This window comes from Acanthopagrus latus, chromosome 21 (genome assembly GCF_904848185.1).
Source record: "Acanthopagrus latus isolate v.2019 chromosome 21, fAcaLat1.1, whole genome shotgun sequence".
NCBI classification, from domain to species: domain Eukaryota; kingdom Metazoa; phylum Chordata; class Actinopteri; order Spariformes; family Sparidae; genus Acanthopagrus; species Acanthopagrus latus.
In genome coordinates this window covers 23966936-23990459 of record NC_051059.1, presented here as the reverse complement: position 1 = coordinate 23990459, position 23524 = coordinate 23966936, and the positions used below count along the sequence as shown (strand labels likewise).

The window sequence follows — 23524 nt, the reverse complement described above, 5'->3', positions numbered from 1 at the left end:
GATTGATGTCTTAACCCATCTCATCTCAAAACAGAACATTTAAGGCCTTTGGTTGTTGCATAAATGATCTACTCTCCTGTACGCAGCATTAGTAAGATGAAGCGGGCGTAAGAATAAAAACCAGATTAATGGAGAATGGAAAGTAAGACTGCCGCTTTAACAACAGCTGTCACAAGAAAAGTGACTCATATTAATTTGCAGCTCGGTCAAAGCAGACGAATCATAATAAAAAGGCAAAAACCAAAGAGGGAATGACAATTATTACCACAGAGAGACAGAGAAATGTAGATGTGTCGGATATCAGGGAGAATAAAACAAACAGGGCTGTCAGTGGTAATTTCACAGCTCAGGTCTCCTCTGAACAATAACTCTCCGTTCCTTATAGGAAACACTGAGAGCTCCGGCTTTTCATCCTCTGTGCGTGTTTGTTTTGTGACTTTCCTGGATGCAACACTCCACATCGCTTCACCTCTCAAATAAATCACTCTGCCAAAAAAAAAAAAATCTAAAGGAAAGAAAAATTACATTTCACTTTCACAACTGTCGCGTCTCCTATCAAGTGGGATGACAAAACAATCGAGGCAGCCGAGGACAAGAAAACAACATGAACAACAGGAAACTTTCAGACTGACGGGACGCGACTCCAGCTGTTCCGTCTGCAGGTTCGCTCCTCGCTCTCAACTCTGTGCAGTCTGAGAATTTTGTTTTTAAACCTTCGATGCCATCAGGTGTTCTGATATTTCTGACATAAACCGATGTCAATAACAGATCATGTGTTTGTCTGACAGCACAAACTCTGAGGCCGTCACCAGGATGGCCGAGTGGTTAAGGCGTTGGACTTAAGTTCCAATGGGCAAAAGCCCTCGTGGGTTCGAACCCCACTCCTGGTAGACTTATGGAAGTATTTGTAGCACAACAAGACAGTGTTCTTCAAACCCCACTAGAAATGTATGATGCTGGGTGAGTCTTCAGCTGTAACAGGACATCTTGTGTGAGGAGTTTGATTCTCCTTCTCTTCAATAAAACTAGTCGATGTTAGAACTATCCTAGGATCCTCGTTCTTTCTGCTTCCTCAGAAGTGAGGAACAGCTGTTTGTTATGCTCAGTTGGCTGAAGCTGCGAAGGTCTTTCAACAAATTGATTTTCTGCTAAAAGCACAGAGCTTGTTGGACAAAAAACAGACAGCTTTTTAGCAACTACCGGCCATGAATTGGAGGTTACTGTGGGTCCTTAATGCTAAAGCTCACCAGGATGGCCGAGTCGTTGGGTTCAAACCCCACTCCTGGTATAAAAAGTGGAAGTAGTGGATCATGACTAGCACTGCACCCCTCCATCACCTTGAAACATCCTCAGAAAGTGATGCTTTCAAGCACTCACGTATCCGGGAAATGGATGTTCAAAGGATCTTAAGTACCACTAGGAGAAGCTCTCGAACCGTGATTATTATTATTTTTTTTGTGCAGCAATGATGTTTCAAAGGTCAAGTAGCACTTCAGTCTTGAGAAAAAAAGGCCCTGCAGACTGCGCTTGCTCATCCTCAACATATGTATTGATACTACTAAGTTGGGGAATGTGCGAAAAAAAAAAAGGATAAGTACCAAAAATCCTCGAGTGCTATGACTGAAAAATCTGCTTATGTTTAACAAACGTTGTCATGCCAAATCATAATTTAATTTGCTTTCATTTTGTTTTAACTCATCAGGAACAGTTTGTCTCAGACTGTGGTAAAACGCTGCACACTCTATAGTAAGAAAAAGCAATAAAGTGCAAATCTGAGCCACAACCTTACGACCATAATCTCTAAAGGATCGGTGCTCAAGATTTAAAACACAGAAATCTTGAGTCTGTTCATCTAATGATCACAGTGGTTGGTGTTGCAGCAGAGGCAAAGAAGATAAAATGGCGGATCAGAGGTAGAGTAGGCGAGCTTTTTGGTGGTACTGACCTGTCAATGATGCCACACATATCGATCTGCAGGTGGCTGTAATTTCCCAGCAGCCTCTGCTGCACCTTGATGAGGTCCACCGGCTGGTTCTCCACGCTGAGGAGACGCATGCAGCCCTGAAAGATGTCGAAGGGATTTTTACATTCCTGACCGTCTTCGTCAGCGGGACAACCTGGACGGGAAAGTAAAGAAAAGCACTTCAAGTAAAACAGCTGCGAGTGACATGACAGTGGAATACAATCTTCTATAGGGGCTTAAACATGCAGTGATTCACTAGAGAGTAATACTGAGTTAAATGTTCTCTGCTACACAAAGACTTGAGCTGTGATTGTGTATAATGCAAATATAGGCCGAGCCTTGATCAAATGAATGAGGGTATTTTTTTTCTTCCCCTACAAGTCCGTTTAATGTGCAGAAGGAGATAGTGACACGTTAATGTGCGACAGTGTGAATGTGGAGGATGATAAAAAAATAAAAACCTCAGGCAATAAAAAGAGAACATGCCTGGACTGCAATATTGCCGAGCAAAGAGAGGACAAAAGAGATGAGATTTTAGAAAAAAAAAGAGGCAGCGAGGACAGCAGAGGAGAATGAAACGGAGGGAGAGCAGATAGAAAGGCGAGAGGAAGGAAAACAGGGAGACAGAGAGGATAGAAGGAGGAAGAGAGGGCAGAGTGATGGAAGGACAGAGGCTGAAATGAGAGGAGGAGGAGGAGGAGGAGGAGGAGGAGGAGGAACCATAAAGCAGACTTATAACTTTCATTATAAAACAGCCACAAGCTACATTCGGCTCAGTGCACACACAACTGTGGAGGTGAGCATCGACGACACCGGCTGTACTACACAACAACGTCAACAACTTTCAAATATGAATGTACATCTTTCACTGCAAATGTGGCAATTTCATATAAAAACACGGTGAAACAGAAGAAGTTGATTTTTAGGTTGAAGTTTAAAGGTTTGTTGCTTCAGAGACAGATTCATAGATCAGGATCACTTTAACTAAAGCTTCTGTTGTAAACGTAATAAAGAAAATTAACTATCACACACAATATAGATCGCATTCACAGCACTTTCAGTTTGAGACTTCAGCTCTGACACGACATCTTGCATGAGGAGTTTGATTCTGCTTCACTTCTTCTTCAGGACTGTTCGATGCTACAACCATCCCAAGATGGCCGAAGCGACGAATGTCTTTTAACAGTGATGATAGTTGATTACGCCTTCAGCTTGTCGGACAGAGAGCAGCCTGGCTTTATAGTAACTACCAGCCATGAATTGGTCTAGAAGCAACACGTCACCAGGATGGCCGAGTGGTTAAGGCGTTGGACTTAAGTTCCAATGGGCAAAAGCCCTCGTGGGTTCGAACCCCACTCCTGGTAGACTTATGGAAGTATTTGTAGCACTGATGGATATGATACAGTGTTTGTTGCAGTTGTAGACTGTAACAGGACATCTTGCAGGAGGAGTTTAGTTCTCCTTCTCTTCAACAGGACTATGTTATAATGATCCACTTTATTTCTGCTAACCTCAAAAATCAGAATGAGCTGTGTTACAGTATTTGTCTGTGATGCTCAGTTGGTGGAGGCTGCAAAGGTCTTTCAACAAATTGGTCTTGTGCTAAAAGCACAGAGTTTGTTATACCTTCAGCTTGTTGGACAGAGAACAGACAGCTTCTTATCAAATACTGACAATAAATTGGATGTGATTGTGGGTCAATGTGAAAAATAGTCACCAGGTTGGCAGTTCTCTAACAAGAGGTACAATTACAGAAAGTACAACAAGGTCAAAAAGTAATAAATAACCTACACAACAGGCAAGTGGAATCAGCATTAAGAGTAAAAAGAGAATAAATTCAAATCCCGACATAAAAATGTGAAAACAGACACGTTACTTCCCTTTATTTACAGTGTGGAGTCTGAAGTTGTTTTGACCCTCAATAAAACTATAAGCAGCATTCATATCGTACCAAACTAACATGTTTTAAGCGGGCACTCCAACAATATCCCTCAAAAGTTGAAAATTAAATTCTAAATTGAAATATAGCTGACCTCCTGCAAAATATAGTTGAACTTTGTTATCACGTCTACCAAAACTAATTGTGAATGCTGATTTATGCTCCTCACAGATCTCTGCTGTTTAAATATCCGATGAATATTCATTCAAAACATTTTCGAGGCCTGGTCACTGTAATGATGTTAAAAATTAGCATTCCTGCTTTTCGTTTTAATGTAACAGTTCACTGTGTTGTAAAGTGCTTTGAGTAGTTGGACTTTATAAAAGCAGTGCATTAACATTTAACAGCTCCGTGATTGGCACCTTCTGAAACTTTACGGCAGACTTTCAAGATTATGTGTTTCACTCTTACCACCAAAGAAGAGTTGACCCCCTGCGGTGAGCGAGAAGCTGGCGTGAGCGACGCCTCCTTCTTCTTTATCTACAGCGACGGTCAGACGACCTCGTCTGGAGTTCAGCTCCACGGAGTGCCACTGACCGTCACTTAGAGCAGAACCTGGGACAACATATGATATTATTATCATATCATGTATTTTCACAGAATTACAAACTATTTTTCAACTTATGGAACACAATCTAACTAGAGGTGAGGGGGTTAAAAGTTAGATTTAGGATTAGAGATGAGAGGATGAAAAGGTATAGGTGAGGTGTTGATCTGTAAATGCTAAAAGTAATCAAAGCTCCAGGGTCATAAATAAAGTGTATTGGCTGTCAGGCTGACCTGCAGTGAGCTCCAGCAGCGCCCTGCCGGCTTTATGGATCTGCAGCCGCAGCCTGGCCTCGCTCAGGTACAACCAGACCACGCCCCCTTCCTGAGGCAGGCCGAAGGTGAGCAGAAGCCCCGCCTTGTTCCACGTCCTGAACTGGAACCCCACGGACACGCCCCCCGAGGAGGAGGACGCCGACGCCCCCGGCAGCTGCAGGAAGCTCTGGGGGCCGGGGAACGTCACGGCGATGGAAACTGGCTCAGCACAAGAGAAGGTCACATTGCCCTGAGACAGACACATACAGAGTGGAGAGAGAGGAGGAGGAGGAGGAGGAGGAGGAGGAGGAGGAGGAGGGAAAAAGTGATTACTAGAGAGATAAAACAACATGAAACATGAATATTAATCAGCTGCAGAGGGCGTGTCGATGTGACCTCTGTCGCAGTGATCTCATCAGCAAGTCTGCTTGAGAATAAAAGCCATGAGTGCAAACTGAAAGTGTCACAGCTCAGAGGTATGAAGGGAGGTGGGTTTGTACGTGAACAGTACTATATAGACATTTCAGTCGCGGCCCATTGTTTTGAGTAGTGGTAATGGCACCGGGTCCATTGCTAAGGCTGCAGCTGTAATATATTACACCTCCCCACCCCACCAACACCCGACGCTCTGCTGGGAATATCAGTCTGCTATCTTTATAATGCTCCGGAAACACAGATGACATCTAAAAGCCCTTTGTAGAGCTGTTAAAGTGATATATGGAAGTACATTGTGGAGGATGCAGCACCACTGCAAAGCATAAAGTAAAAAAAAAAAAAAAAGTGAGCCATAAAATCCCCCCAAAAGCCTTTCACCTAACACACATGCACACCTAAAACCCTGCGCAGACACACACCTCCGCTTCATTTTATGATCATGGCTCCAACAAAAGCTACAGAAGCAGTCTCTGTGTTAACACGGACAATGACTTTGTTACTGGTAGTAGAGCTAAAGAGCCTCTATTAGATCTTCAGCCATGCATGAAAATATCCGAACCATTTTTTCACCAACAACTTCTGCTTCTCCGCTCTGCGGCCCGTTACTGTAATGAGAAAGCATTTATCAGAGGATGGTTCAGAGTGGCTCTCGATCCACTTATCGCCACAGCAGAAACATCTAAAAGGTCCGCATGAAAAAAAAAGACAAGCGGGGATTACTGTAAGTGTAGCAGTACTTCTACTCTCCTCCATCCATCCATCCATCCATCCATCCATCCATCGCTCACTGTCCTTGTTAAGAGCTCGTCAGCTTCATTAACCAGCTAGCGGCTCATTAGCGGCAGCACCAGACGATTTCCCAGCGGTGCTCTCGGGCTGTCAGCGTGTACGAACACACCTCACACACCGCAGACCAGAGGTTGTGTCACACCTTTACTCTGATGTCGGTCATTTTGATCGGCAGGGTTGTAAGCTACCATAACACGTCAGTAATGATGATAAGATCTAGCCGATTTCATTTCAAACTTTTGGTGAAACTGTTCCCAGCAGAAGTTTGTGGCCACGTCGAGCCTGCAGATGCCACATTAGGTGGTGCAGCGGCTCCAGCTATTGATGTTTTCTCTCTCAGACACAAAAGCTCGGCGGAGGAGCGGAACATCAAAGCTCTTTTCCCCAAAAGACTTACGTAATCTGTCATCATCACACTGGAGGAGCAACACAAAGCTCCTGTGTGGGACCACAGAAGATAACTAGGCTGGTTCCTCCCATGTTTGCACCCTCTTCAGCTAATTGTCCATCTTCTACTTTCAACAACACTGTGATTGATCTGACGAGGGCTTTGACAAGTTCTCACCGCAAAGGAAAGTCACAGCTGGATTCTGTGATGACGCTGCTGCTGCTTTGGAGGAAACTCGACCGTCAGAATAAATGTTAACTACATTTCTGCAAAACCACAGGTAAGTTAAAACTGGCCGCCAGGTTTTGGCATAAAAGCCACTTGGTTGGGGTTATGGTGCCTGTTTGACCCTGATCGCAGATAGTGATAAAAATCTGGTTTTGGCTGCAAAAAACACTGAAATGTCTGCAGATCTCCTTAAAAAAACTACTACAGTAGCATAATATCCTGGGCTGATGGAGGAGAGATGAAATATAAAATTGAAGTAAGAAAAGAAGTGTATATTAGAGTTAACAGCGCTGAGTAACTCTCCGGGGCTTCAGTCCATTATCTTAAGCGGTTATGGCTGAAATGAGTTTTGCAACAGAACTGAAACTTACTGTCGAAGTCAGTTATGTTCAGCTACTCACCGTCATGTCCACTGTGAAATGTACTCACCACTGCGGTGACTTGGTGGTTGTTGTTTTTAGCGAGCTCTATCAGGTTGAGGCTGTTGTATAGCAGGTTTTCCAGGCAGCCATGGAAGCTCCTCTTTGGTTTCTGAGAGCCGAAGTCCTGGACATCCCCGACGCTCAGCTGCACAGGGGCAGGAACACACACAAGATGGCAAACAGTTGAATATACTCGGTAGTTTGTTCACACAGACCTTTATTTCTGTGTTGTATCGCACCTGCTCGATCTCCCAGTGGCTGAACTCTGCAGGGATCTGAACCCTCTCGGTGTGTTTGTCCACGGTGAGGTTGAGGTGAGAGCTGCGCCGCTCCACCGCTAAATGGTGCCAGTGCTGGTCGTCTAACAGGCTGCCGAGAGAGGCGAGACGCCGGGGCTCGGAGGATGGACCTGGAGGAGGAAAAAACAAGATGGGGTAGATAGGACAGAGGATGAGGAATGAAGGAAGAGGAGCAAGAGAAAAAGCGAAGGCAAAGGGGGGAAAGGAGGATGAGGATTTGGTAGACATGAGGAAGGAGGCGAACAAGGACGAGGAGGAGGAAGATCAGATAAAAGTGTGGTTACGAGAAGTAAGGAGTAAAGAAGAAGGGCAGGAACAGGGAGGATGGAGGGATGACGGGAGAGGATAAAGCAGACAGAAACAAATAAACCATAATTGAAGACTTATCACATCGGGAGAAAATGGAAATTGCAGACGGTTCTTTTCATCAACACATAACCAGTGTTTAATTTGCAAAGTCTGAGAGCTCCACATTAAATAAAGGAGAAAAAAACAACACTTTAAATGAAACATGATTTGGTTTTCTTTTGGTGCTTTTTCAGTTTTATCGAGACTCGTTCTGGTTCGTCTTTTAAGTCGAGGAAGTCATCTGTTTGGTTATCTGCCTGACAGACTGTTGTTTGTTTGTTTGTTGTCTTCTCATTATCTGACCCGGATGTCCGCCTCTTTGCGGACGATCTGACCCGGTGTCGAGGGGAAACGCGAGCCCACTGACAGCTACAACGCGCCAGCCTCCATATTGTTGTCTAAACATTTCATCTTTTCTGGGTCTCCCGCAGCGAGAGTCAGACAGAGGTCAGACTCTGTCGTCTCATTCGGGGACTACAGTAAATCTGCATATTCGCGCTGAGAACTGAAGGAAACAAAGCCAGACATCATTAATGATAGATGAGCGCCGGCCGGTCTAAATAAGTGGATCCTCCCCAAAATGCTGGGAGAAAAACTTTGTTATTTCTGCTGAGAGAAGGAGGCGCAGAAAGAGCTGAATACAGTCGGCCATTAAAAATGTATCGAGATATTCTTTCGGGAGAAACGAGTCCAACTTCAGAGGGAGGAACACAGACAGTTTGGATGATGATGGATAAATATATTTTTTGGATATTTCAGTCGATTTTGTGAGATCATACATTTAACTGAAGCCTGGATGAGGAAAACAACTTCATTCAGACAGAGAGACAGTCTTAATGCGGAGCTGGTGACGGAGAGGAAGTCGGTCCTGTCAGCACAGTTATTAGGACGAGTTATTTGATTACTGTCTGGATAAGTCGAAGAGAGACGGGGGAATCAATATGACGACAAGGATCGCAAGACTTGAAAACAGATACCATGTTTTCAGTGCTATTGATTAATGGAGCGATTAGTGTGCAGCAGGAGGTGGAGAAGAGAGGAGAGGGACCTAATAATAGAGCATTTCATCGGATGGATGATTTGATTACTGATCAGAAAATCACTTCGCAGACATTAATACATCGTAAAGAACCGTCTCCTCCTTTTCTTGGTCTATCTGTCTCTACTCGCTCTGTAGTTATTTCTCTTCTCGGGAGTGTAATCATCGCTAGACATGATGAAACACTTTCAATCATCAACACGAACTTTTCTTGACTGCTGTTTCACACCGACTGACTCCTCACTGCTCTTAAAGCTGCAAAATGTATGAATTTCATCTTAAAACATTCAAAATGTACACCCGTGTTATGTGTTGAAGAGATATCCACTGAAATTAACAGTCTTGACATCAACACGACCCTATTGCTCCAAGCTCACACATAAAACTGTATCAGATTTTTGAGTTTGAGTCCTTTTAGCTACATCAAAAACAAACTATTGATCGGCTTCATGAGCTGAAATTAACTGACAACATTCAGATGTAGCTGTTGTTGCTTTCATGGTGTGTGAAGACTGAGTGGACATGTCGTCCTCTGTGGATCTCTTGGTTCTGAGAACAGACCGGTGAAGGTGCAGGCTGCCCCCGATTTACACAGAACTAGCAGTTAACTTGGTCAAATACCGAAAGTTTAAGCTTTCAAAACTTTTCCTTTTACTTCTGTAATTTCACATTAATATTCCTCATATTTGTCTAATTAGCTTTTTCAGCAGCTCAAATCTGATTGCGATTGAAATGTCACCATCGTGACTTTATTCACATTTTGACTTGTAAAACCACTTTGTTATATATTTATGCCGAATCTCTGCTCTAATTAGCTGTCATTGTTCCCTTTATTATTAAAATATTAATATTTTCAGACACAAGTGACAGCTGCACCACAGATTTGATAATGTGGTTGAAATTCTTTTGTGACTTAAACCGGCCAATTAAAGTTACAGATGATTTAACTCTCCTCTCACAATGTCAGAGGATATCTCATAATGACTAATCAGGAAACTATGGGAAGTGTTATGGTAATGACGTGACTTGCTGTCTCTAAAAAAAAAAAAAAAGCCCTCGACTTGAAAACAACTAATTAAACTAGGTGTTATATACATGAAATGAACTGTGACTCTACAGCTGCATGTCTTATTTCTCGCCTTGACAAATTAAAATGTGACATTAATTGAACGGCGGCATGTTCGTTTGCATAAAGCGCAAAGTTTGTCACAAAATCAGAAGCTCAGTTATGAGCCGCAACTTATGCCCACAGAGTGAAAAGTTCAACTGAGGCCTTTTTTTTGCTGCCTCAGAAGTTTTCTGATTTGCTTCTTCCCCTGCAGTTTCTAAGATAGCATCATCCACTTTTCTATTGTTTGAATGTAGAGAGCTGATTCTGCATCGTAAGCTAAACTGCTGAGACAAGACGACAGCGCGATGACAGTCCCATTCGCCGGAGCAACAGCATCTTCTCCAGTGTCAAACCGATAAGAAGTGTTCAGTCATTACAACCTCACAAAACTGACTGAAAACGCTGAGAGTATAAGAAGATACCGATCTAACTAAACTCCACACGAGTGAATCCCTCTGTTCAGTATGTACCTGCTCAATGTCCCACTATAAAGATTAAATTCTCACAGGGGAAGTCTGAGGTGAGTTTGACATTATGGCTGTTGGGGTTTTTTTTGGAACCAGAAGCGACCATATTTGGAGGAGAGGGGGCGGAGCTGGAGGGGGGATATCCTGATTGGATCTGACTGAGAACCCGAGAACACGACGTGACGGTATGCTACTATTTTACTTTAAATGGGACCTTAATTTACTAAATGAAAAATATGTTGCATTAAACAATACTTAGGACCATAAACTCATTAGGAAAATGTTCACTGAAGCAATAAATCAAGTGAGGATTATGGTTGTTTACTCATAAGTTTACATACAACCAGTGGAGTCGCCCCCTGCAGGCTATTAGAAATAATGCAGGTTTAAGGCCTTATACAACCGGCTGCAGTAAAGACCCAGGTTTGTCCACCAATGCAGAATAGGTGTTAAATAAATTACATTACAAATGTGGGCATCACAGACACAGGCACCCAATTAACCCCATTCTAATCAATACTCAATTAACTTGGTGTTTAAGCATACGCTTCTACATATGTCCGCTGGGAGATACCAGGAAGAGTGACGATTAGTTTGGTCACATTGTTTATACAGTCACATCTCTATAAAAGCTCCAATTACATGAAGGAGCCCCCCCCCCCCCCTCCTCTGACATCACAGATATGTTGTGTCCTTAATCAGTCTCGGAATAGCTGAAGCATCACCGGCATCCAGATGTGCGCTACATATGGGCGGTGAGGTAACCAGTGATTCACATGTGGAATGAAAGTAATACGCAATCGTAGCTCTCCGTGCTGATAGTTGTGTTAAACACGGCCACATTACAGTATAATAAACACATATGTACCTGGTTCTTCACAGATTTATCACAACTAAACTCTGAAATACGTTAAATTGAAAAAGCCGCCACTTGGCCACCACTGGGGTAGGCATAGACATGTGATGCAGGTTGAATTTGTCTTCAAAATAAGAGCTTTACATTGCACCCCATTGGAGGTTAGAACTGGGTTCTTAGCGGGGGGCTTTTAATTTGAAAGTAGCGACCGTTAGTAGCTTGCCGCTACAACAACAAGCGGACAGAAGACAGCTACAGAGACCGAGGAGACGCTGCATCTCCTGGATCTCAGCAGCTGCTCAGTTGCTCATCTTAACGTCCGCGTCAAGATGAGCAACTGATGGATTTACACAGCAGTGGAGGTGGAAATAAGTGTACCCTCCAAGGCGTCGAATTGGCGGACCAAAACAAAACAGAACCTCAATTTCACGCCTTCAGTCTAAATCCGCGGACCTAGCCACAGAAAGAACAGCCAAATTGGCGGCTTGCTGCCCAGTATAAAAACGGCTGCTGACTAAGAGACACAGCAGGGTGCAACATGCAACATAAATATTCCCCATGTAGGTATGTGTTTCATTTGGCGAGTGGGAGTAATAACTGCGGAGGAATTTTACTTACACTTGCAGAAAAAAACAGACTGTGTGCATCGACTCAGGACGAATGTATCACCCATCATGTTTCTAACTCGTTTCCTCTGTTATCCAGGACGGAGCTGCTGTCTCTGTGCGGAGCCGTTACTCAGGGTTGCCTCATAAAGCGAACGGCATCAGCTGGAGGTGGGGTCAGACCTGTGCTCGTGTTAACAGAGCGGAGCTGGCCATGCGTGAGCTCAGGGTCAACGCACACAGCAGATGACCGACTTCACACAATCTGCGACCAATAAAACTAACGCAGAAAGAGAGAGGGAGCGCGACGGAGAGAGAAAATAGAAAAGTACAAGGCTGAAAGTTGAAGGACGCTGAACTGAAAAATGCTTATAGCCAGTTTTGAAAACGTATAAAAAAAAAAACAGTGTTGGCATGTGCAGCAGGCAGAGATACATGAACAATGAAGGAGGAGCGATACAGAAAATATGGTTGCAGAGGAATATATATAGGACGTGTTTGTGTGTCAGGGACAGGGATAGAAAAAGAAAAGATGAAGGGAGCACAGTTGAAAATTGCTGGCTACATCTTCTGATGTAGAAAACGTACAGCGACGGGAGATGTGTGGAGACAAACCACGACAAACAGCAGTAATTACACCAGAAATGGATGAAAACTGAAAGCCATGTGATGAAACAAAGAGTAGAAACAGGCAGAATGAGAAGAAGAAACACGGAGGAAGAAGAAAACATCAAGGCTCTTTTTCTGTCTCTTTAATGGACGGCTTTAATTTCCTTCTGGCTACGCTGCAGCCTCTCTCTACTGTGACACCATCTTTAAGTTAAACCTGCCGTTCTGTTCGATGACACACCTTGTGTTAAAGGGAACAATCCTCAGCTGAATCTCAGGTGATTCATGTGTTGTGGTGAATCTGTTTCTTCACGGTGACGCGCTCTGTGGGGCTTTCCAAGGTGATCGAGAGATTCCTTAGATGTCTCAGTCTTTTGTAAAGTGTTTGCATCGTTCAGTGTTTGAGTGGACACAGCGGTCTAAAAATCCGTTCTTTGAAATGTGTTATTTATTTTGGGGGTGAATTAATTCAGTTTCACAGGTTTCCGTTCTGTGAGAGGAGAGAGAACAATGACAACAACAAAAACACATAAAATGCCTCCATACATCTCGTCAAAGACTTGGGAAGCCCCAAGATCCAAAATTGATTTGAAAGATGTTACATATACTGTTTTTCAGCTGCTGAGCTTAAAGTGTTGGTGCACATCACATCTGGAGTGGATGCAGTGGCTCTCAGAGACACAGACGGCTTTGCTGTGGAGCTCCAGAAATGTTTTGTTGAGTAGAAACCATCACCTGAACTTATTCTATATGTATCAAAAGCCATATATATATCTGTACATGTAGATATTGGCCTGGACGATCATTGAATCCAACATTTTCCTGAAAATCCAAACTATGATTATCATTTTAAATCTGACAGCCAATTAACTACATTAAATCAAAGATGTGCTATTTTGCTCTGATGTAACGTGCAATCTTAAAGGTAACTAGTAACTTCAGAGGAGCAAAAAGTACATTATTTGCCACAAAACTGTAGATGAGTGGAAGTATGTAGTAGCAGCAAATTGGAAATACTCGGGTGAAGAACAAGAACCTCATAAATTTATCGTATGAAATGTATTTAGTTACATTTCAGACAAACGGTGGAGCAAAGTGAGAAGGCAAAGATGAAGAGTTGTGAGAGAGATGTATGACGAAGGTGGAAAGAAAGAAGGGATGGATGGAGGGATGGATGGAGGGATGGAGGGATGGATGGAGGGATGGATGGAGGGATGGAGGGATGGATGGATGGAGGGATGGAGGGATGGATGGAGGGATGGAGGGATGGATGGATGGATGGATGGATGGAGGGATGGAGGGATGGAGGGAGAGAGTATCTCAGCAGCCAGATGGGGTTCCTGATGAGAGGTGAGCCATATGGTGATGATTCAGCATGGCAGCCTGGCAACCTCTGGTTTAACCTCGTTTACACACACACACACACACACACACACACACACACACACACACACACACACACACACACACACACACACCTCTCCCTCTGCAGACTGTATCCATGCATCACGTCTTGCAGAGTCCGGCCCCTAACACATGCTACAGTAAACGGGAACCATCCATCACGGCTGTAACGAGACAGAGACGCAGCAGCGCAGCGCGAGACAACATTTAAACCAATCGGGCGGCAGCGTGCGTGTCGTCTCACTCGCCGGACCAAAACCAATCTGAAGTTACTTCTGCGTGGATTACATCAGCCTCCACTACAGATGTTCTGCACCATTACGTCCACGAAGGGCTTCACAGAGAACAGAAGGCCTCAGTGCTGATCAGACAGTTTGTTATTCCATCAGACTGAAGGAGCATCAATATTTCTGTAAGTGGGCTGTTGTTATCAGCTGCCGATATGACAACTTTCTTAGGGATCATAATGTAGAAAAATATACATTTGATAACCACATGTGAGGGTTCTTGGTACAAATACATGTTTTTCAGCCGATTACACGTTTTACTCCCCGATATCGGTATCGATCCCAAAACTATCTCTGATGATACAGGAGACACTGCCAGACTTTTAAATTGAAAAGATGTGGGCGGCTGTGACTCGAGGGTAGAGCCAGCGACTTGTTATCGGAAGGTTGCTGGTTTGATTCCCTTTTACGGCATTTAGCAGACGCTTTTGTCCAAAGCGACTTAACGGTAATTCATACATACATCGATGGCAGTGGAGCAGTATGGACACAAGAACTCTTCAACATTGAACGACCAGGGGAATCAAACCAGCACCCTTCCGATAACAAGAAGCTGGCTCTGCCCCGGAGCCACAGCCACCCACATCTTATAGTACTGATAGGATCCCCTGGTCTTCATGTCGAAGTGTCCTTGGGCAAGATACTGAACCCCAAACTGCTCCTGATGTGCGTGGCAGCCATCACCATCAGTGTATGAATGTACGAATATGTTCTTCAAGTCTTCAACAGGCACCAGACATGTTGTTTTCTATTTCATTTACTGCGTTACAGTTATTTTTAATCTTCTCATTAGCCCGCTTATCATTTCGTGATGAATTTGTGAGCCTAATGCTCCGTGTCCTAATTCAAAAGTTATGTTTATCTTAAAGTAAGAAAAGAAGCAGATGGATTGGTTACCAAATTAATGTTTTGCATAAAGAAAAAAGCCCATTTATCTTCCTCTCCGAGATGAATTAACACATCTATTCAATCTTATTTTCATCCATGCTAATTATTCTATTACTCTGTAGCTGGTTGTTTTTAGAAGATACAACAGCTGTCATGTCTTAGTTTCGGTTTAATTTTGTTCATATTAAAAATAATAATGAAATAATGAGTAATAGATTAAATTAAAAACAAATAAAGTTCTTAACTGAATAAAGAAGTTGGGAGAGAGTTTACGTACAGTTCACTTTTCTTCTGCAGATAAGTATGTATGAGACAGTTCGTAGTGTGTCAGGGGACACGAGTGTGTTACAGTGTTGTACCTCGTCTGAGCAGCAGCTGTAGCTTTCCTCTCTCCAGCTCCAGGCTGAGGCTGAGTCCTCCGTCTCCCTCTGCGTGCAGCAGCATCCCAGAATTCCTCAGGGTTTTAAACTTCAGCGAGACGACGTCTCTGGGCGGTCGCCTCGGCCCAGGACTCGACCTGTACACCAGACCGCTGCTGCTGCCGCCGTCCAGACTGACGACATCAGAGGCTGAGAGACGACACGGAGACAGAGGAGTCAAAACTTTACAATCACATGAGGGTGAAACAACCAAACCAAAGACGGTGGGGCACCAAATCCTACATGATGATGCTTTAAAGCTTTGTAATCAAGGCAAGCAGGGAGGGTTTTGCTGTGTAATCCTGTGTCAGAGACAGAGTCTGCTGTGTGAGGGTGACCGAGGTGTAAACGTTCAAGGTCCTGAAATAACGTCCACACAAACTCACCCACACCTGGAGACAGTCCGCAGTGATACTGGGGTCGGAGCAGAGGGCGACGACTGAATCTGTATTCTGTTTGTGACTCTTCATTCAAAGATTTCCCCCTTCGTGTCTCGACTTCTTACCGGGGATCTGAGCTGAGGTGAGTTTAGCGCCGAGTTCGAGGTGCGCAGGCTCCTCTGAATGGACTACAATGCCAAAATTGTTCGAAAAGAGCAGCAGCTGAGTTCAGCATCAGTTTCCTTTGCAGCAGCCGTACAACTAATTCCTCTGACTGAACGCTTTTTAATGAACTTGGCAAGCCTTTGACTCCCCAACGCCAACACTCACTCGTATCACACAGCCCGCAGTGAAGCTCTTATTGGATGTTACAGTATATTTTCCTGCTGATTACAGAGAGAGAGAGAGAGAGCACTGAGTCAGTGTGTGAAGCTGAAGACATGACTTCAAGCGTACTCTGTACACTCTTACGCAATTCCAATTAAGTCCTAAATTACGTTTCGTCCCATAGTATCGTGTTCTATCTGATTATAATGATCCCTTCAGGCATCACAGCGATCGGTTTGTGCTTGTTTATGGCTCATAACTCGGACACAGGTTGTTCAGTTCTGCCCTGCAGTGTCTCTCATGTCAGGGTAACATCATGTGCGTGGCAGGTACATTTATCAGGTGCGCGCATAGTTTCTACAATCCATGTCATGTGAACTGAATTTATATTGGTAGGTGGAGATGATGCACCAGATATTTTTTAAAAAGACCTTGAGACAATTTCCAGCTAAAAACAGACTTTATAAGCCAAAACACGACCTTTTCCCGACACTAACCAAGTGATTTTGTGCAACAGTTTCAACATAAAGAAATGTAAAGGTTCAACATATCTGTGGTTTGCAGAAATGTGCAGTGCCAACATTTATCCCGCTGAATTTCCTTCAGTGTGCCTTCAGTCCTGCAGCCTGCAGGCAAATTAAACTCTCACTGCCTTCATTGCATTAACAGACTCTTATAATTCAAACCTACACCAGCTGTTGTGCAGTGTTTTTGGTCACCTGATGAATCTACGTCCAATAATCACTCTCCTCCATCTCCTGTTAACCAACGAGCTAACTGTGTCTGTCTGTTCAGCCCTGAGCAGATAACTTACAGTGAGTTTATCTGTAATAATGCTAATGAGACTGAACCAAAAACAGTAAAGCGATGAGCTGAAAGACACTGAAACGCTTCTGGCTCAGCTCCTTCAGAATAAAAGCTTTATTTTCTAACCGTGTTTACTGACTGGTTTACTACTTATATTTGACACAAAACTGGACAAAACGTTCACTGGAAATACCCTCCATGACCTCATCAGTGTAACATTTACCCTGTGGCTCTGTCAGAATAAAGTACATCCTGTTAGAATGAGCTATACCTCCAAAACTATCAACTAACATATTTTCTTTTATCACAGAATTTGTTTCTTTATCAGTTTTTTTTTTATAGATTTGATTAAGAATGAAGTATAATCACCTGTGAGGAGGAGGAGTCTCTCCATGCTACATCAGCATCAGGAGTCTCTCCTTCCACCCGTCACACCGGCTGTTAAACTTTTTTTTTACACGAATGTGCCCATAAAAAAACGTCAGAGTATTTTCACACCACCACAGGCTGTTTATGAAAATCCATCTTTCAAATGTTTCTCATAATCCGTCTTCTTCCAGAGGGGACAGCAGGGGACACAAAATGTTTTTATATCATAAATCTTCTTTCCGCTTGATGAATTAAAATAATGAATCAGTGCCGGGAGGTTTAAGTGTTACGCTGAACCTCTGGATGCAATCGAGCATTTCAAGTTTTTGAGGATTCAGGTGGAAACAAAGTGTTTCATGATTCAAAATACGAAGGTGTAGGTAAAGTCAAAGTGTTGTATCGTGACAGCAGCAGAAATAAACGACCGAATAAGACGAATAACATATCTAAATACAAATGCAAAACACTAACAGCCGCTACAAGTTTTTTTTACTATCAATCAAACTGCAGCAAACTCTCTACAAACTGCACAGGCAGGCGAACAAGCGCTCAGTCTAAACAATCAAATCTGTCGAGCTCAGAAGCCCAGAGACGATTTGTTCTGTATTCTCTGGTTTGCAGGCTGAAGTTCAGCATGTACAGGACGTGTTGACTCCAGACAAAGACACACACATCAGGTCGAGGCAGAACGTACCAGTGTAAGCCCGCCGCATTATTGAACTCTCAAAGAATTAAATTTTGGTCAACACAAAGGAGGCGAGAACAGTCCGAACTCCAGAACAAGTCGTGAGAACCTCCTGTGTGCTACACAGAGATGAGAAGAAGAGTTGTGATCACTGCAACAAATCAAAAAACTGTCTGCGTCATCATGAGAAGACTTAAGTTTCAACTCAAGGGATCACATTTTAACATTTCATTGTCCAAAAAACTGAAACATCTCAGCAGCTGTCGGATAAATTCTGCAGACACTCTGTTCCCGAGAGGACGAAGCCCAACGTCTTCCCCTGAACTACTGGATGGACTGCAGTGAAACGCAAACATTCACGTCCTCCTCATGCTGAATTTTAGCAACTTTGGTGAACTCTCTACTCGTGTGATTCTGAGTTAGCAATAACAAATGTAACCCATCCAGTTTAGAGCCGACAGAGCTCGTATCGGCCTTTCACAGATATATTGGCATCTGTGTTTATGTTATTCAGTATGTAACAATATGAAATTTTATTTTTTTTATACATCATACAGCAGAAAAAGATGCTGGGGATGGTTTATAATCATCAAATTCACAGTGAAGTTTGTTGTTTCAGTGCACTGATGTCATTTTAGACTATAAAGTTTTTTTGCCTTTCTGTGTTACATATGTATGTTTGCAAATGTTTAATGACCACCATTTTAGTTATCATTGCAAATAAATGTGTGAATATCAGCCGATATGTCAAAATTACATACAAAACTGTACAATTGGTTGGTCTCTTATCAGTCACACTTTCAAAATAAAAGCACCAAAACTACTTTGTGAGGTTTAGGAAAGACTCGTATTTGTCTTGAAATAACTAGTTGTTTAAAACAACCAGCACTAACTGAACCAACTGAATCAACCCCTACCTCCTCCTGATACAAACTTTATACTACGTCCATCTTCTACTCGTGCCATTATCGCCCCCTGCAGGTACTGCACCTTTAGACACCCCGAGTACTTTTCACGTACTGTCATATTTACATGCCGCCTCCTAGTGGAGCAGTGGGTCTGTTGCACATTATCACATCATGTTAGCATGCTAACACGTGAAACTAAGATGGTGAAGACTCTCTCAACCTGGACATGTTAGCAATGTCATAGTGAGGAATGTCACTGCTGCATCGTAGGCTTCTTCAGTTCCAACCAACTCCAATGGGAGTCGCAGGGAGTTAAACCCTGTGTGGGACTGTCCTCACAGAGTCTTTAAGGCCACCTGTGGGTTGTTGGTTTCATGGTTTCAGGCTGCTAGAGCGAGGTGAGCCCAGGTGTGAATGGTTGTTAAGCTGTCTCATAGTGAGGCATTTTTATTCTCTTACGCTTTTAAGGAGGCTGAAAGTCTCTGAGGGAGAGTTTCAACATAATGGAAGTTGACGGAAGTAATCTGTTTGTTTGTATTGGTGACATTGGTGAAAAAAACTGTATGTCCCCCCCTTTGAAATATAAAAATAAGCATTCAAAACAAAAGCTTTTACTTTCAAAGCTCCCAGTCTGATTGTCTATAGCTGCTCAGATAAAAGGAGGAAACAGACTCAAACAGCTGGGGACAGATTCACAGAAAAAAACAGACCGTCCACATGGAAATCATGTTTGCACATTAATATTTACTGTTTGATAAACGTATCGGAGCTTATATGTAAATGTGTGGAGTTGCTTTTGATATTCATGAGTGCATTGTGGTTTTTTTATGGGGGACAATATAGTGAACAAACAGCCACGAGGGCAGAAATCAGCGCAGAGACGCCGCAGGGAATAAATGCTGAAAGGACAAAATATCACAAACACTCTCTTCTCCAGGACGAAGAGGAGTCGTGTTCGGTGCAGATAAAACCTACGTAAAATCATCCCAAACGCTGAGAGAATGAAACTACAGCGTGTTTTTTCAATTTATCTGTTTATATATTTATTGGCTCCAATAAGAAAACTCAGATTTTTGCCACGATTGAGTCATTCTGAAAATAAGAACTGCAGTGCGACTTTGAAAAACAGAACGAGAAAGAAAAAGAAAATATGTTTCAACACAGCAGGATGTTTTATTTACTTCCTTGTGTTGATGCTGACAACATGTTGTGCGATCTGAGAAATTAAACAGGAACAAAGAAAAACCGTTAACACAATATTTTCGTGCGATACATCTTGTGTTTCGCTGTTAACAACGAAAGGTGAGAGTGTTAATCGGCTGTGAAAAAAGAAAAACTTCCAAGAGAAGACTGGCAGGGAGGGATTGTTTGTTCTTTGTATCTGTGAATAATCACAAAAACAAAAAAGATTCAACCTGGTGTGATGCTGTTGTGTGTTTTCTTTTCAACCAAATTAAAATGTGCCATTGTTCGGCGAGGTGTTAATTCTCGTTGTAGTCGCAGTTGTTTGTCACACTGTTGCATTTTTAAAATCCAAATTTCCCTGGAGGACGAGTAAACTAACTCAGCAGGCACCGGCGCCCACAGACTTCTCAGCTGGACGGTAACTCCAGTCCAGTGAAGATTTAATAAGACTCACTGTAAGGACATCCGTAGGTCTCCAGCCGGAGCCCGATCCTCCCGCTGGGGTTCCAGTCCAGAGGAATGAGGCGGAGGAAGCGAGCGACGGCCGGCTGCTGCAGCTTGTACTGAACCACGCTGTCTGCATTACTGTTACCTGGAAAAGACTGAAAACACAAGAACACAGAGTTGGAAACCCACCTGACATGTTTTGACAACTAATCACAGCTTTGTTATAACCATATATGATGTTTTTTTTTTTAAAGAAGCGTTACCCTGAAATATGATGACACACTGAAATGTAAAAGTTAGCAAATACAATGTCTCGTCTTTCTTCAGTGAACTAATCTCATATATCTAAAAGTGCTGAAAAAGTGACTTTAGTGTCAGTAAAGTCTGAACACATGCAAAGCAAAACGAAATCTGAATTGGTGTCAAATCAGCACCAGACTCCCTTTAAAAATCATTGTATTTTGTGAATTCTTGAGTCGGGGAAAACTTTGGAAACATTGCAAAATGCAATCTATGACAAATTCTTAATCAATTGTGTCATCATGTACATTCGGCAAAGTTAAGACTGCTTCAGTGCTTCTTATTGTGCAGGTTGCTCTGTAGATAAATGATACGCCTTGTTAACAGAAGATCAGCTGCACAGATGTCGCTCAAGTGATTTCTTTACTGTATTTCAGTCGTTTCACACCCGTGCTGCTTTCATCCCTCACCCACTTCTGTTGAATAATGCATCTGTTGGCGCTTTCGTGACACAAAATGGACACATGATAGAGGCATAGATACATAGATAGATAGACGAATGAATGAATGAACAGATGGAGAAACACACAGTCTGATCCAGAAGTCTTTGCTCTGCAGAGATTATGTTCATTAACCTATTTACACTAATGGCAGACTCTCTGCTGTCTGCAGGATTTGGACTCTGAGCAGACGACTGAGGGCTCGTCTCCTCCCCAACTCCGGGCTGGAGGCCCGATGGATCGCTCTCTTCATCTCTCCCATCTGGCCGTCCATCCTAATTACATCCCTCCCTTGAAGTCGACACGCAGGTTAACTGGCTCTCCCGCCGCCGAACCAAAGCTTGGACTCACAGATAACTTAATAATTCCTCTGTAATCATGACGGAGAAGACGAGTGTCCGCCTTGGATCTGACCGAAGAAATTCACTATCGGTCATTTTTGTGTAGATTCGTTCACATCCATCAAATCTAAAAATTAGAGGTTCAAACTAAACTCAGTGGAGCGTGAGCTTATAAAGGCGTAAAGCAACAAGATTAAACTTTTTGATTAACATTAAAATAACAACTTCGAAATCATGTTGATGGTTTCTTATCACTCGTTTCTGCAGGTAGGGGTTACATACATGCTTATAAATGTTTTTAACACACATCGTTATGACGTAATGAGTTTTATGTGTAGTTAGCATCGACATGACGACTTACAAACTGTGACAGATCTACGACAGAAGTGTTGGACTCTCAATCATACTTCATCACCCGTGTCCCTGAATGTGTAGGCTGTAAAGTGAAGTGGTTGGATAACATTATGTCTTATCAGATATTCTGTCAATGTAACTTGTAAACTGTGATTTTGTTGTTCTTTTCCATACATACAACGGCTACTGCACTGATTATCAGTCCGTCCACGGAGAGGGATCCCTCCTCTGTGGCTCTTCCTGAGGTTTCTTCCATCTTCTTTTTTTCCGCCTGTTAAAAGGGCATTTTTCGCTCAACATGGCAAGTTTTTTGAAGGTTAGATAGCCACTGTACAGACTGTACAGCCCACTGAGGCAGCATGATTGTGATTTTGGGTTATATAAATACAACTGATTTGATATAATTTAGATGTAGCTGCCATTGTTTTGTCTGCCTCCTGCTTTTGGTTCACATGGATGTTAAATCAACGTATTGGGCAGCTTGCAAAAATTCATTATGCAGACTGCAGCGGTCTCTAACAGCAGGTCAAAGTCAAACACTTTGTGCGCCCGACCTCGTCTCTGAGGACTTTTGTGGCCTCGTAACAATATTAAACCACCTCCACAGTTTCTCCTGACAAACAACAGTCATGATCCAGGCGGCTGTGAGAGGTCCTCGATGTAAACAGGTCGTTCCAGAAAAGAAATATGCTGTAAGTGTTTTGTCTCCGCAAAGCCACAAGCTAACTGGCAAGACCTTCAGATCAACAGATGACAAAGAGGAAAGTGGAGAATATCAAAGCTCGGCACGTCACGTCAATTGTTCAACAGCAAGCCTGTCGATGAGCGGAGACATTGTTCGAGCGATTAACTGCGAATGTGAAGGACGGTGCTGGAGAAAAAGGAATAAATAGAGCACAAAGAAAAAGAAAGTGGGATATCCAGAAGACAGTATCAAAGGGAAGTGACGGAGGAGGGGAAAATGAAAGGGACAGAAAATCGCAGGGTGAGAGAGCGAGAGAGCCAGATAAGAAGCAGAAAATGAGGGGAGGAAATTTAAGAAGAACGGGGAGGGAGAGAGCAAAGACGAGCAGCACTCGTGTCCACATCTCCAGCCCTCCAGGCAGGAGGAAGCAAACCGGTAGAGAGGAGCGAGACAATAAAGAAAAGATGGATTGCTGTATTTCCAAGCGCCCAGGGGCTCCTGAGAGAAGAGGAAAAAGAGAGAGCGAGAGGAGAAGGAGGGAAAGAGAAAACAGCATATTTCTCCGGCTGGTCTTCAGGCCTCGGAGCTACAGAGACGAAGCCCAGCAGAAGTTGATCTGCAAACTTCTGCCCTCAACTTCCTCCTCTGAGAGCTCGGCCGATGTATAACAGGAGCTGAGCAGAGCTTTGAAATGTGACTGGGATCGTGTCTTTCATGCCGAGCGTCACATCAAACCTGTTTTTAGGCTGTAAGAAGCGGCTCTCCTCAGAAATACCCTCAGTGTTTGAGATTAGCCGGATTAACTGCCTCTGCTGTACTCTCAATGAAAAGCTCCTCTCCACACCGCTGGAACAAATGCATTTTTTATTTTTATTTTTTTTTTTTTACTGGATACGTATCAGAAAATAGCAGGAACATACTGCACATTCTCTATATTTGTCGCACAGTTTGGTTTGGCGTGAGGCTCACCAGGAGCTCGCTGGTAAAAAGATCCTCCAT

General features: G+C 43.1%; 1 protein-coding gene and 2 non-coding genes across 4 annotated transcripts in view; 2 read left to right on the top strand and 1 right to left on the bottom strand.

Moving 5' to 3' along the window:
* The window catches only part of LOC119011853 (contactin-associated protein-like 4), a 97565-nt gene that overhangs the window by 38990 nt on the left and 35051 nt on the right, over positions 1-23524 (bottom strand). For both annotated transcript variants that reach the window (XM_037085283.1, XM_037085284.1), the window contains exons 4-10: positions 20413-20560; positions 15238-15447; positions 7205-7374; positions 6973-7110; positions 4683-4953; positions 4314-4457; positions 1946-2117 (exon numbers count right to left, since the gene is read on the bottom strand). In XM_037085283.1, coding sequence (XP_036941178.1) covers positions 1946-2117; positions 4314-4457; positions 4683-4953; positions 6973-7110; positions 7205-7374; positions 15238-15447; positions 20413-20560 — 1253 coding nt within the window. The remainder of the gene's footprint in view (positions 1-1945; positions 2118-4313; positions 4458-4682; positions 4954-6972; positions 7111-7204; positions 7375-15237; positions 15448-20412; positions 20561-23524) is intronic.
* On the top strand, positions 808-890 carry trnal-uaa. The gene has a single exon. It is a non-coding gene; the product is annotated as a tRNA-Leu (tRNA).
* Positions 3245-3327, top strand: trnal-uaa. Its single transcript has one exon. It is a non-coding gene; the product is annotated as a tRNA-Leu (tRNA).